The sequence below is a fragment of the Schistosoma haematobium genome, chromosome 1 (genome assembly GCF_000699445.3).
Source record: "Schistosoma haematobium chromosome 1, whole genome shotgun sequence".
Classification (NCBI taxonomy): domain Eukaryota; kingdom Metazoa; phylum Platyhelminthes; class Trematoda; order Strigeidida; family Schistosomatidae; genus Schistosoma; species Schistosoma haematobium.
Genome location: NC_067196.1, coordinates 1,304,994 through 1,320,792, shown reverse-complemented (window position 1 = coordinate 1,320,792; position 15,799 = coordinate 1,304,994). Strand labels below are relative to the sequence as shown.

At 38.1% G+C, this 15,799-nt stretch overlaps 1 protein-coding gene across 2 annotated transcripts; it reads right to left on the bottom strand.

Annotated features, from left to right (window-relative positions):
- Positions 1-7,237: 7,237 nt before the first annotated feature.
- Positions 7,238-10,430, bottom strand: MS3_00006866 (uncharacterized protein). 2 transcript variants are annotated; one of them, XM_012938506.3, is made up of 5 exons: positions 10,255-10,420; positions 10,143-10,227; positions 9,989-10,108; positions 7,758-8,351; positions 7,238-7,459 (listed from the first exon to the last, which is right to left on the bottom strand). In XM_012938506.3, the coding sequence occupies exons 2-5, from the start codon at positions 10,214-10,216 to the stop codon at positions 7,432-7,434; spliced, it is 816 nt and encodes a 271-aa protein (XP_012793960.1). In that variant the 5' UTR covers positions 10,217-10,227; positions 10,255-10,420; the 3' UTR covers positions 7,238-7,431. The 2 variants fall into 2 exon arrangements, with proteins under 2 accessions (XP_012793960.1, XP_051072876.1); XM_051215110.1 differs by having other exon boundaries at positions 7,238-8,351; positions 9,989-10,227; positions 10,255-10,430.
- Positions 10,431-15,799: the final 5,369 nt, after the last annotated feature.

Below are 15,799 nucleotides of genomic sequence, written 5' to 3'. Positions count from 1 at the left end.
CCGTCGTATGAGTTCCGGATAATATTGACAATCTTCTCAGGAACTCCGTAGTTTCGAAGAAGTTTCCATAATGTCTTCCTATCTACACTGTTGAATGCCTTTTCATAATCAATGAAGTTGATGTATAGTGACGAGTTCCACTCAACTGATTGTTCGACGATGATCCGTAGTGTTGCAATTTGGTCTGTGCACGACCGATACTTACGGAATCCAGCTTGTTGATCTCGAAGTTGGGCGTCTACTGCATCCTTCATCCGGTTCAGCAACAATCGTCCTTTACCCGGGCTTGGGACCGGCAGCAACCCTATAAGAGCTACAGGCGGAGTTGTGAATGTTGGTGATTACTTTATATTCCTTGCTTTTCACTGATCGTTCTGGTTTACGACAATTTCCGGCGAGCTTCTCTATTGTATCACACAATTGTCTCATTTTACTTCTCTTGCAATCTTTTCCGCTGCCATTGCTAGATCTTCCAAATATTTACGCTTGTCGGCCCTGATGCTCCTCTTCAGTTGCTTGTTTACTTCTGTGTACTCAGCTTGTACCTTGGCGTTTTCTGCTCTTGTTCGGCTGGTATTGATTGCTGCCTTTTTGTTCTTCCTTTTTTGAATCTTTTCCAGCGTATCAACCGTGATCCATTCCTTGTGATGGTGCTTCTTGTGGTCCAGAACCTCATGACATGTTGAAGTGATTGCCTCCTTTCCAGTTACCCTCCTTATTAGTTCCCTCTCTATTGAGTAGATCGTGAAAGGCCTGGAACCCACTGCTGGGAACTATCTTGAGCTCGTTGAGTTTGTCCGTATCCTGAAAAAAGCCGTATTAAAGTTTTGTGGTGTCTGCTTCGTTGTCCAGTGTGCTTCCTGAGTTTCAGTTTCATCTTGACAACCAGCAGATGATGATCTGATGCTGTATCAGCCCCTCTATCGGTTTTTACGTCCTGCATTGTCCTTCCGGACTATTTATTGATGCGGATATGGTCGACTTAGTTCTGTGTAGTGTGATCCATGTGGCTTTGTGTATGCGTTTATGTCCCATGATATCTTCATACCTGATGTTGTCCATTCCGACTTTATCATTTACGTCTCCCATCAGAATGGTCATGTCCCTTGTTGAACATTTCTCAACGATTGACTACAGTCTATCGTAGGATTGATCTTAGACGTCTTCATTGTAATCGTTGGTAGGTGCACAGCAGTAGATGACGTTCATTGTAATGCCCTCTTTCTTTGTTTCAAAGGAGGCTTTGATGATCCCGGGTCTTTGAGATTCTCATCCTATGAGTGCAGTTTGTGTTTGTTTTGATAGCATCAATGCAACTCCTTGTGTATATGGGGCATTTTCTTCTTCATGGCCGGACTATAATAAAAGATCCCCTGAAGCCAGTCGTTGTTCAACCTGCGTCTAGTGTGTTTCACTGAAATCAAGCACCTCCAGGTTGTATTTTTTCAGCTTCGTGATTTCCAAAGAAACTCGGCTTTCATCACGAAACGTCATAACTCTTCTAAATAAAGATCTAACTCATAGGTCAAAGTTTGAATGGTTTGAGTTATTTTTCCGGTTAGCGTTTTCGTTTTCTACGAGTTAGGGTCACTAATTCCATGCCCAGACCTTCTCTTTGGTCCGGCAGTAGCCCCAGAGGTGCACCAGGCAGAGTTGATAATTCAACAAATTCAAACACAGTACATGAGTGAGTATGACTAGAGATCGCACTTATGGAAATCATCCCCGTTTCGTAATGCAAAACTCCAAATGAAAGTCTCGGTCATATTGGGTCTTTGTCTCACTAAGTCGAAATTTTTTTACTGAATATGAAAATAATGATTGTATTTAGGATTTCACAATAAATCTTGATACTAATGTACATCCAATGCTTTCTTTATTCCAGAAAATGTATGATTAGTGGTGGACACAGGTTTCTTTTTTCGGATATCGCAGTTTGTATATTAAAGACAGGAATTCTAAATACATGATTTTTGAGTTTCTGGTTATCAAGATTAGGGCATCTATAATTGGGCTAGAAATTTAATAATGAATAAAGTAAGATGGTTACTTCTGAAAAATATCCTGATAACGTGGTTGGTAACTGTTGAAATTGCGATTATCTGGTCACTTCTCAGACACCGTATTCTAATGTTCGAAATCCTGCTAGGTCCTTGAAAACTGATGTCAATTCCATTTCTGTTACGATATTCTAAAAATCTAGTTACGGAAGAAGATGAACTCGCGATGGAGCGAAAAAATATCAAATATTAGCAAAACCATCAAAATGAAAGACTGTTCGGGTATTAAGTGATTGGATTCTAAAAAGGTTACATACTATCGTCGAGATTTTTCCTGACTATCTGCAAGGATTTTGCTGAATAGCGTCAGCCGAATCATTTCGCACTTAAGGGATAATGATTACCTTACTGATCATACTCCCATATAGATGGAATACACTTTCAAGATCTGTCTAAGTACGTCCTTGGTCTAAATGTTAATTCGAAACTTGAGTCTATTCTAGATTATACGGAAGCTACCTCCAGTTCTGAGTCTATCATACATTCAACTAATTTTTATTGGAGACGTAATGTAAACTACTAAAATCCAGATAATCATTGGATCTCCAAAGAATATGTTTTTATGGTCTTTATTGATAGATTATGATATCACAGTTCAACTGTCTCTGAAGTATATTCATAAATATCAAATTCTCAAATATTACTAATATACAGGGAAAATATGTATGTAACTTATCGATATAGAAGAAGCAGAACGATACTGTAATGTGAATTAATTTCCAATCATATTGATCCATAATGAGGGCGAATATTATAAACAATTGTATTGATGATAAGTAGGAAATAAGACACTTAGCCATGTATCAATATTGACCGTCCGCTACATATATAGTATCAAAATTATTCAACCCAAGAATTCGGAAGCTCATCTGGTTTCAGACCTGACCGGTGATGTGTAGACAAAATATTCTCCCATCATCAGGTTCTAGAGAAGATATACTTCCCGATATCTGGCTACAGTAGTATTTCTTAACCCCAAGGCAGTACTTGACTCTGAGATGGTTGGGCCACGTGTTACGTATGCCCGGACACCGATTACTACGACGTGCAATGCTAACAGGTGTTCGGGATGGTTGGAAGAAAGTTAGGGGCGGCTAAACCAAAACATGGCATCAGTGCTTGAGGTCACTAACTTCTAGTCTGAGCCATGTTGGTAGATGCAGACTACTTGGTTGGGGTCCACGTGACTATCGTAACCAATGGTTGGAGACTCTTGGTGGCATGGCTCAGAATTGATCAGAATGCCGTCGGTGTATATACTGTCTGTCTTCGCTTAAACTAAGATTAAAATCGCATCATATCTTCCTTTCCGTACTATATCCTTATTGCAATCTTTCTTTTATATATTACCACTGAATCAACTACTTTTATGAATCCGGTGTCCGTCTTGTTGTGTTAATGAGGTATGGCAACTTGGACCGATGCATACATGTGACTGGTCCTGCGTTGAGCTGATTGACAACTCTGCAGAACGAGATTATCTGTGTCGAAGTTTGCCATTGAAAAGCATACCAAAGAAGTACATTAAACTTGTATAGAACTTTGTCAAATGCTTTTGGTTAAGTATGAGCTTACGGCGTACTATTAATATTGAGTGGTGTTCGTCATGTTTATCCACTAACTGTCTTTTTAATTTCTTCATAGATTTCCTACCAGAAATAAAGTTTCGCTTGACTTTCTAGGGGTTGATCTACCACCAGATGTTAACTTGTCAACTTAGATTATGCGGATGACAGTCTTACATGGTGAAGATGCTTACAAAATGTGGGGTCTTCCAACCACCTGAAGCAACAATGCATTTTTGGAATGCGTTCCTCTCACTATAAATTCAAACTATTGCTTCAGGAGTGGTCTACAACAACGTCTGAACCGGCAAAAGGGAATACAGTATTTTAGCTTCACTTATTGTCAAAGTTTCATTAGCCTTGAGGGTTTGGTGTCCGACGAAATGTTGACATGGAATCAGAAAGCTCGGTTAACCTTCGTCAATTTGCGTCACCTGTAGACTAGATGAGATATCCATCTGTCAAAGAAAGGACGAGTTTCCTGCTCAGCGGTTGGCTTTGCTAATAAGAAACATAAACTTTGAATTTGTAGGTTGTCAGTATTCGATCAAACATGCCTTCAAACCATAGCTAGTATTTCTTAGGACTATCGAGTTAGCAATTCTGAGGTTAGATACAGAGTAGGTATAAATGGAAAACCGGTTGGTGAGTTTGCGAATCTTCGTCGATTGCGATGGTTGGAACATATTGCATACGTCTAGCCGCCACCTACCTCGCCGCGTGATGATTCCTGGTGTAAGAGCAGATTGGTAACTTGACGAGGCCAAACTAAAACAAAAGTCTATGGGTTCTGTGACTGTTGGACGGGAGCGTATATTTAGGTGCAGACTAACTTGTTCAGATCCACACGATCATCGTAACAAGTGATTGGAAATTCCGGGTGATATGGCTTAGAATCGTGTAGGTGCATTCACTCCTAGAAACTGAGTCACGAAACCTTAGACATTTCTCTAGACCTATATTTTTCTGTTTGTACTGATTCCGATGCGTTACTGTTATGTGTTGTTGTAGTTTTATCTCGGTATGCTGGCAAGGAATGGTAACTTGAGCCAAACACATGTCAAGTTTCATATTGCATGCGACTGACTGGTGCCAACCGGTAAAGCTGAACTGCTATCCCCATAGGTATATGTTATATCCGAGCGAAGATTAAATTACGAGAAACTTCTGAGAAATTAATTGACTAATATCTATCTATTCTAATGGTGTAACTATTCAATAATTAGATTATGTATATATTATCTTAGTAAAATGTAAGAACCGTATAGTAAATACTTCAATTGTAAAATGTCAGTCAATCGTCTCAGATTTCATTGTTCTTCCGTTTCCACACCAATTATTCTTTGTACTCGTTCTCTTCGATCTTATTAACATTCCGCTTCAGGGTATTTCACTTTAATATTTCACATTATTACAGCATTTAATAAGTTGTACAGAAATTGTCAAGGACGGATTCTTAAGTTTATTTCACTTTCGATTGATGATGATACATGCTACTTATATCCATTGACATCAGTAACACACATTAGTATATCCGAGCGAACATTAAATTACGGGTAACTTCCGAGGAGTATTAATAGACTGATATTATCTATACATTCTTATGGTAAAACTATTCAGTAACTAGATTATGTATATTTATATTCTTCTTATTATAAGCTTTATTTTGACCTATAATTTATTATTGTACGATTTACGGTTCTTAAGCTATGTTCAGTTTATTGACTACTGCCTCCCACGTTCACAGCCACATTTGGCCAAATATTGTACAAATGTTATTTTCTATTTTATGGTACGTTGTGGTCTGTCTAATTGATATATAAACCGAGTATGTCTGAAATAAACGATTCGATTCATATTGCAGAAGCTGGTATTGTGTTCTGGACTCAAGTGGACGGGCTAGACGGATATAGGACCAATAAGGACGCTAGATTGCTCATACCGGTCGAACGTCATCAGTTTGGCATGGTGCGAAGATTTGTATAAGTCGTATTTTGATTGGTGGACAAATCACGTGATAAAACCCGGAAATAAATCATAACAATATCCAAGTTAGTTCACCATGGTTCCGTTCTCCTTTACTTCAGCCTGGCTATAGCATTCTTAACGTCCTTAGCTATGGACTTATGTTGACCTCCTATGAACGTTGTTTGTTAATAGTAGGTAGCCGGAGGTTAGTTGAACTATTCAGGTGCTCCGCCTGTCGTTCCCATCGTCTGGGTTGAGGTCACGGTGCGGAATTCCTCAGAGATAGTTTCATTGGATTTTCGAATATTTGCCTGATAGGCTCGGGTTGTTTGGCGTTACTGACCGCCGATGCCTTTTCCATTTTTCTCACCCCATCACTGGTTACAATTACTGCACAAACTCATTGTTGGTTTACGTTTGTGTCTTTGCAACTTAAATATTCAGGGCATGGGGTCGGTCATCTAGCATCGACCAAAGCAGTAGACCCCAGACACCATGCGGTCTTTCCCAACGACTTAGTGCTTTGGAGATGGCTTTTTCGGAAGTAGAACCTACGAGATACAGCCGCCAGATCGGACAACACTGGTGTTGGGTGGGTAAGACTACCGAGCTGTATGGCCGGGCCAGTTACACAAACCTAGGATTTTTGATCCAGTATTAAAGAATGCATAACTGATGATAAAACTATCGGTGGTTAGCAAAGAACTTGGGCCTAGTCACAAAACTGCCAAATGTTCGTACGGATTCTGATAATTCGGCACTTAGTAGTACAAGTAGAAGTACTGAGAAACTTTACTGATACGTCCATAGTTGTGCACAACTACATGGTTGCATAACACCACTGTGAATTTGAGTAGCCATACGAAATGAGATATATGGGAGTTGCGGAACAAGACAGTCAATAAGTGCTAGCGATGGTTTATCCAACCATTATTAGCAGGAATTCACCTGATGTACATTGGATCGTAATCGTATCCCTTGAGACGCCGATCACTAGTGAGGATCTTCAGAAAGATTAGTAAACCGTGATATCGTCAAAGGTTGATTTCAACTGCCACAACACCGATTAACAGTCAGAGACTAACCAGTTTGTCAGTCAAACACAACGACGAACCTGACGTCGGAATTCATAAACTCAAAATCAAAGGGAAGATAGTAGATCCACTTGAGCTATTTTGAGCCATTTCATGAAAAGTTACGAGCCAATGGCTGCAAATCACAACTGTTCAGCGTCTTAGTGGGACCTTAGTATTAAGAACTAAATCCAAGCATACTTTAAATCTGCTATGCTTCATTTGCTCCGTAGCAGTATCTAGGCATTGGAAAGTTAAGTGTTGCATATGTTCCCAGCTTTTTTGTATTAAACGGTATGAAGGAAAATTCTAGTCAGCGGCAAAATAGATTAAGCAATAAACTGACGATCACAGAAGCTGAACACAAACACCCTAGAGCTATAAAGCCATTGAACAATCGACCATTCTAAAAGATTTATTTTCACCACGCAATGGGGACTATGTGATTGCACAAATTGAGAACACCTGTATGTGGAAAAACAATTCTTAGCTCCAGTGTAAGGAACAATTAAAGCAACATGTGTTCGGACAACGCATTCGATACTGAAGATATGCACGAGAAAACATGGCATTTGTTTTGTAAGCACTTTATTTATACAGAAACATGAATATGTATGTTGACAAAATGTCACAGCACAAGCTGAGTATGGAACCAGACCACAAAATTATCAAAAGCAGAGAATGGTTAAAGTTATTACATTAGGTCGTATATCTACGAAATGGAAAAAAAGTACGCATTCACACGCTGACTATTGCAAATTTAAATCAATTGAAAGTTGAAGGGTGGGTATATCTGAAAATAAAATGTTAACAAACATGTGTTGAAATCATGAATTTAAGAGCACGTAAATATGTAAGGAGAAAGGTGTTTCTCTCAGATTAGGTTTCATAGAATAAGATTTTGTACCATATGGTATGGACATAGAATACTCAATTCTCAGAGACTATAGTAACAACTTAATTGTTTTGTAAAAAAAAATAAACTTGTTTGACGGCAGGTAGCTGATAAGTGCAACTTACTACCAATCACAGAAGTCAACTAACGATGTTAGTTTTTGTGTACAAGATAAAAAAAAGTTGATGAAACTTACTTCTGGTTGATGTTAGACTGGGAAAACGATGAAAAGTTCAAAGGATTAAAACTGTTGGACGAGTGCGATCCAGAAGAAACCAACTGTTTTTGAATGCCAGTTAAAGTATGTTGATATTGTTGTTGTAGTAAACTAAATTGGTGCATCAAAGCAAAGGCAGTCGTTTGCTGCAGACTACTATTCGTCTCAGTTGGAAGTGAACATTGAAAGCCAGGCGGAGTAGGAAGAAGGCCAACATTATTGTACCCAGTTTGAAAAGAAAAAAGAGGAGGATGGGGAGGAATATAAGATAATCTATTGGCAGTCACTGTTGCACTGCGCTGTTGTAAATTCTGCCGAATGCCGTTTGATGTAGAATGTGAATGTTGTTGAGGCTTTCGACCAACACCGATATCCAGAGTCTGTTTGCTACTCTGGGACATGGAAAGTTGAACTCCGCTGTGGTTAGTGAACAAGTGACTGGCTGTCATTTCCGAAGAGTTACTTTGAACACTAACCTCCACGTTCTGAGTCGTGGGAATGGTGGATGCAATTGATTTATCCTGTTTTGTAATAACACTGTTGGTATCGTCTGTCATTTTCACTGGATTAGACCTTCATCAGGAGATAAAACGACATTAAAGATAAAACGGTAAAATATGACAAATGAGAACATCCATTTGCAACCACTGAAAAAACTTACGGAGTTTATGAAACTACTTTAGTTTGCGTAAGATACGAAGCATACTACTCGTCTGAAAAAACATACTAAGTACGAAGACCAGTGGGTCTTTAAACCTGACAGGTTTGTAAACATGTAATTACACAAATCCCATGCACTCAAGTAATTTTCAACAAAGATCACACGGTAGCAACTTCTATGTGGAATCCTATGAATACAATTTTGGAATAACTACATGTGCATTCTTAAGAATTTACATTATTTGGGAATGCTTATTTATTTATTTAAACAAAAATATTGGCATGATGAGGCACTAAATACGTTCGTCACACAAATCATTCGATTTGTGTGAACGATGGGACACTGCCGGGATGCCTTAACCGAAGCAGGTGGTTTACTCACGGCGCCACACCATGAGTTTTTGAACTGAAGGTATAATACACAAGCCAGTGGAGCAGCACTAGAAGATGCAGTCCAATGTTAGCCGTTAACCAATAATTGGTTTATACGCCATTTGTTCCCTCAGGATCCTGGAGCCCATGCGGTTTGGGATCAGAATTTTCCAAATCCTTTACGTGGATCTTTCGTACCCACCAACCGGGTTAATGTGGGATATTCGCTTTTCGTTCTCTCAATTTTGTAAACACTGCGAGAAAGCAGTGAGTAGGACTTTCCTGATAGTGGCTGTATGCGCGTATTCATATACGAGCATTTCCAGAAGGCTGACTCATCCAGTAATTTGGAGGTTACCGCATTACATTCAGAAGACCATATTCTCGGTGTAACTCAATAAACTACTACCGGACAAAAAACTATTTGGAGGTCTACATACTAATTTCTACCCGATGAAACCTAGTCTGTGGAAAGCTTTATATGAGGTGGTTAGTACAACTTAGGCAAGACCTCTTGATACGTTAAATCGGATAATTACAAAACCATGTATCACGACTTCATTTTAGCATGTTCGTCGGTGTTAAGATATTTATGTTCAGCTTATACTCAATGATTAAGGGATCATGGCAACTTATGGCTTGAAAACCAGTCCCTGATGTACAGCCTTGACTAGGTTTGAGGACTCCAAATTCCCGTCGAAACTTAAGGCAGACCAATGTAACTTACTTAACACTAACGAACTGTACAAGCCGCAAAACTTGGTCAGGAACACTTATGGCGGAGAGTCGTTTACACCATTATGGAATGCCTAGTGGCTAGTTACTCGTCATGCATGAAATGACAATAAGCCTGTTGTATCTCCTATGGTTCTTACTAGACAAAGGAAAGGGATTTGAGAAGCGAGAATAGATCGCTATATTGAGTGTACACAGAACTGCAGGTCCTGTCAGGACGACCTTTCCAAAGGACTGTACGCATGCAGAAGTGAAATAACAAATAATCAACACGAAGCTTTAGCCTGTTCCAAGAACAGACATGAATAAGTAGGGAGCGGGAAAAACGCATCTTTAATGTAATTCGAAGTTTTACAGAGCAATTATGAAATCTAAAAATGATTTGCGGTACTGCTTACCAAAAACATTCTTAGGTTTTACTGTCACAAGACCGTTACACTTACTCTATTAACTCTTTAGTCTCTACCTTAGTTGACTCCGGAGTGGCAGACCCCATGATCCTTTTCCGAGCAGCAGCATAGTCTGCTTCCCTTTGTTCAAGTGTTTTTGTGACTATCGGTGGCCTACAAATATGAAATTTTTCACAAAATTGCTAACCTCTGTGGTGTATTAGGAACGTCAGATGGAACTGGACATGGTCGTCTCAATATTCGAATAGGTGGTTGGTCCATATCAAATAAAGCTATATGTAAGTTAATAGTTGGCTTACTATTGCCTAGACAGTTCGCAAAAGATAGCCATTAATTTTTTGGTCGTGAAAGCATGATCCGATGATTGACAGAGATGCCAACATTCGACTGAGTAAGGTGTTAAAAGATAGAATTGATAGCTTAGATAACAACTAGTGCAACATTCATACTGCCCAGAGAGTTTAGTGAACCAATACAACCAAACAAATGTAGCACATTACGAAGACATGAGGAACGACGTCTAGTTCATTTGGCATTTTAGCAACATTATTTTGTCGATAAACAGGTTTCCAGCGCCTACATTTTAACCTTAATGAGTTATTTCAAATCTTTAGTAGCATAGCACTACAACAGATAGTGCACATTTGTGACCTAATCTAAAATACTTAATCAAAGGAACTGTTCCATGTTTTAGTGAGTAGGCTGACACATTTGACTGCGGATAGAGACAATGTTAGTCACAGGTCTTACACCTTTTCTGCTAATATCAACCGAGAATTCAAAGTGAACTTATATTGACAGATTGAGAGGTTTCCAAGAATTCGTGGGTAGAGGCCTCAACGCCGTGAGTATCTAAGAAGACAACAAGCAAACTTACAAACACGTCAAGAGGTCTGTATATTTCTCTATGAAAGGAGACGAATATAGGAGACAGTATATTGGCTTATGATGAGGTTTTAAAACCAGAAAGTCGGAAATATTTCTAACTCATCCATCAGATATGAAGAAACGTTCGTTGATGATACTTTGAAACATGCCACACGGTTATATTCAAGCGTACACCAAAGGACTAACCGGAACGTTATTTCAGTAATATGACGCCGGTGGAAATTGACTACTACAAACATCAGTTATTCTCAATCTACTGTGGTGACCAATGTGTGTTAAAGACTTTTGTCTCTCAAGTACAAATAACATCTTGTATCCACACTCTGAATGCGGTGACTAGTAGAAACTCGATGTATTTGATCTGTTAAGTAAATTCGACATTAGTAAACCAGTTAGACCGAACGAAATGAATCCTAGTTGCTAAAGAAACACTCAGCCTTTATTGTGAGTCTCTGTATTAGATATCTCATGATACCTTTTAAACCAGAACATATCACAAATGAAGGGGGGATTCGGCTTTCATCATGAGGCGTCATAATTCTTCTAAATGAAGATCTTCTGACTCCCAGGGCAGAGTTTAAAAGGTTTGAATAATTTTTTCTGGTTAGCGTTTTTTTAGCGAGTTAGTTTTCTACGGGATGGGGACGCTAACCCCATGCCCAACCCTCCTCCTTTATCCGGGCTTTGGACCGGCAGTAGCCCCCGGAGGGACTCCAGGCGGAGATAGACATGAGAAAAATGAACAAGAATTGGACGGAACTAGAAAAGAAGGCCCAGGATAGAGCGGGTTGGAGAATGCTGGTCAGCGGCCTATGCTCCATTGGGAGTAACAGGCGTAAGTAAGTAAGTAAGTAATATCACAAATGAGCTAGCAGAATGCCATTATACAAAAAATGAATTTTAACTAGACTATTAGTCACTAATCTAAGAAGGACTACTAGTAAGAACACGCTTAATTATCATGATAAATAATTACAACAACTATCCTACAATCATAGAGTAAGAATGTATTTGTAAAATCTCAGCGAAAGAATTTGAAGTAAATCCAACGTTTCACCTGGCAATCTGGTCCAAGCTTTTTCAAGGAAATATAATCAAACGTCAAGATTATCGAATATAAAGAGGTACATGGCTCTCTGATTTGCTGTATACGGAATAAATCATCCAATCAATGTTAACGATGTTTAAAGTAGGCATTTACATTGGTGTGTAAAAAACATGTAGTGTGAAACGAAAAGTGTTAAGGTGACAGATTGTGTGCATACGTGAGAAAGAGAAATTTCATTCACTATATATTGTCTTTGGTCGGTGAATATTAGGAAAACATAATTTTTATATAGGATATGAATCAAAAATATCACAGCATGAATTAAATAAAGATAAGTGAATAATATAAAAGTATGAAGAAGAAGAATGTATTTGTTGTTGAAAGTTTTTGTTATTTTTAATGTTCCGGTCAATTGTTTAACATATTCAGATATGATAACTGATCTGAGCCGTTGAATTTAATATCTGTTAATTAGTTAATGCGATAGAGATAGAATAGAAAAGGAGTTCAGGTCTACTTATTAATTATTAGTTGCCATGAAACATCTCGTTGTATTCCATCTCTCCTATTAATACTTTTTGGGTTAGTCATATATATATGTGGGTATTCGGCTTTTAGTCTTTCCTTGTTGGAATTAAAGCCTTTTCAAAGGATTCTTGGGCCATTGAAACCAATTGCATGATCCAATTTTATTCACTGTAATGCTATCGCTGATTTGTTTTCGAGTTTTCTTACCTGAAGTGAAGATTTAGGAATGTGCTTTAAGCATAGTTTGTGTTCCTTCAACCTCACATTCAGTTGCCTTGATGTTTCACCTACATACGTTGCGTTACGGTCACTACATTTGATTTGACTATAAATTTACCTCTGTATTCGCTCGCATATACTTATTCGCTTCTCTGCTCCGAATTCGCTTATGGCTTATGGCCTTGTGATCTGCTCTATCCGCTAATAAACTGTAGTTACTGCTTCTCATTGTCTTCTGATTTTAATCACTGTTGAGATTTATATTATAGCAGTTATCGATGTGATCGATCAACGAAGCAGAGGCACTACAACTTGATTCCCAGAAAAACTAGGTTATCCATGTTTTACGAACTTACAGGTTGCTTGATAGATTTTATATGCTTTTTAAGACCCAAGACAACCTGTTGATTAAGGCTGCTGTCAAAGTTCCACACAACGGATTATTATCTAAGCAATGTAATATCAGCACTGTATTACCATACTTACGTGGATCAACTATTTTTGGTCGTACATCAAAAAGCAGAGGGGATTAACTTTTTATTACGATGCTTATTGGAATGCTCTATTGTACAATTTGGGAACTGGTGTTATTCTTACTGTACTTGAATGACTTCTTTAGTATCCTGACATCATCCATATTGTTTTATGTAGACGATATCAAGATATGGAAGTGAAAACAATATGAATGTAATGCTTGGGAGCCATTAAACGACCTACAGAAATGTTTGTATGAACTTGAGATTCCTTTGTACTTGATGACTGCTTTATTTCGGATTTCAAATACATTTCGTTCGTTCGTGCTTATCTAGTACTTCTCCATTAAATTGAGTTGTTTCTGAGATTCATAGTTTGTATTAAAATTCAGATACTCTTAATTATTACAAGAAACTATGTGAATGATCTAGAATTTATCAATTGTTGATAAGTGCTTCCAATTGATGCACATGTGCTATCAAGGTATAAAACCATACGTAGTGAATAATCTTAAACTACCTTTTGTTCACACACTTGAAAATCCCTGTAAACTTCCGTGTGCTGAGTGCTAAAGGTTCTAGGAAACTGAAATCAGTACGTAGAGACTTTAGCCACGAAGAGTTTTGCATTATTTGACTTTGTATAGTGTTCGATAGAACAAAACTTGAGTCTTGCATAGAAGCGTTTAGCCCTTATCAGAAAAGACAGCTAGTTGTTGGAAGAATTACGAAAAGTGACAACTCATTTGGTTCTCAGCATCTTAAACTTGCACTGTACAGAGTCTATGCAAAATAAATTATACCTCTTATCATACACCACGTGTTATGAGGAGAGCAACCATTTTAAAACTTATTGTGAGTTAAATTTGCTTTTGCATTTTTTTGTACTCAAATAATACTTAGTAAACTGTGAATTAAATCATCCCGGCTAAAGTTAAAAAATTTTTAAAGTTCCGCTTGTGGTAAGCTCTTACGACCTGGATTTGTCTACCCACTTCTGGTGCTGAGGATAACTTATCTAATCTAGATTTAGACCTTGACGAATTAGGCTGACCGGCTTAACCATGAGGCTAGTACGCGTGAGTTCAAGGTGGGACAGAGAGGAGAAAACTATTCTATCACCTGATTGGTGGACAAGCATGTGAGCGAGAAAAGACAAGACAACAAGAACACTACTCAATGTACATGAATGTATAGATGACTAAGCCGACCACAAATTACAATAATTAGGAAGATACAATCATGATCAGAACTGGGGATTAGCGTAAAAAATAGAGTACAAAATATTATGTTTAAATTACAATAGCTTCTAAACAGAAAATGGTATTGCACTGAATCATACATCTAACGAAAGCTTATGTCCTGTGGAATAGATTAGGGACAAAAATAAATGTTATTGTTTTACAAGCTCTGAATAAGATGAAATAACGTCCTGAGAAATAGCTTTCGTATTTTGTCAGGGCTTCTTGTTTCTCTGTTCACATCATAACCGGTCCTTGATCAAAAGTCTTGCGTGATATGATTTTGAATTCCCATTATTTTTTTCTTTACGTTGACTATATTTTGTGTTACTTTTTGTCTTATGTTTTGATTTATAAGTGAGAGGTAAATCTCATGTGATTTGTTTAGCAATGCAGACTGCATCCATAATCACACGTGTGTACAGTCATGGACAACTTTGGTATTGGTACTACTATAGTAATAGACCTAATCCCGGAATTGTGATACACCATGATATAACCACCTAATCTACATGATCTTACGTGAAAGTCACATTATTATGTACACTGACTACCTCTACATGAAAATTAGCAACATAACGTCTAGCACTTCTGAAGAACACATTTATGCTGAGAAGAGACTAGTATTATAGAGTTATACTTCGTTATTAGCACTGCCCTAATAACAGACTTAATCCTAAAATTGTAGATTTGTAATTATGTAACTGCCTAATATATAAGGCCTTACGAGGATGTCACATCACTATCTACCCCGACTCATTCGTATCGTAGCAATCACCAATACATGATTGAGAACAAGCTTAGGCTAGAGATAGAACAATATATTTGATATGAATAAAACATACAACAACATTCAAGGATAGCCACGCCCGTAAGGCCGAGACATGCCATTCGACCATTTCGAATTCATTGCATTCATTGTTCTGGCCTTCTTCATCGTTAGGTTTTTCTATGCGGAGAGTGTTGAATATCTATTTCCCCAATTATTTCGTGATTAGCTTTGAGTATTGTGTAGTTAGGGCCCAATGCTACTACAATGCCTCCAAAGTCTTACTCGAGGACACAACAAAACCGTGACATTTCCGGTTGGTCCTGAAATGGCTGTCCCGAGTGAATTGAATAGGTAGTGATATTGGTTCCAACCACACCATTCTCAAAGCTGAACATGACATAACTGGGAAAATAGATATCCAATATTTAACACCGAAAGAAGGCCAACATTGGTGAACATGGGACAAAACTCAGCCTTGCAGGCGTAAACATTCTTGTGTAATTTATCTCTCATTCGTATTAAATATATTGTTCTTTCTGCGGCCTAAACGTATCCATCAGAAACGCTAAATATAATATTGCTGATTGTTATATACGACAAGTCAAACTAGATAATTATGTCACTTCCACATAATATCTTCTAGATTAGGCTTTCACATCATGCCAAATTTACAAT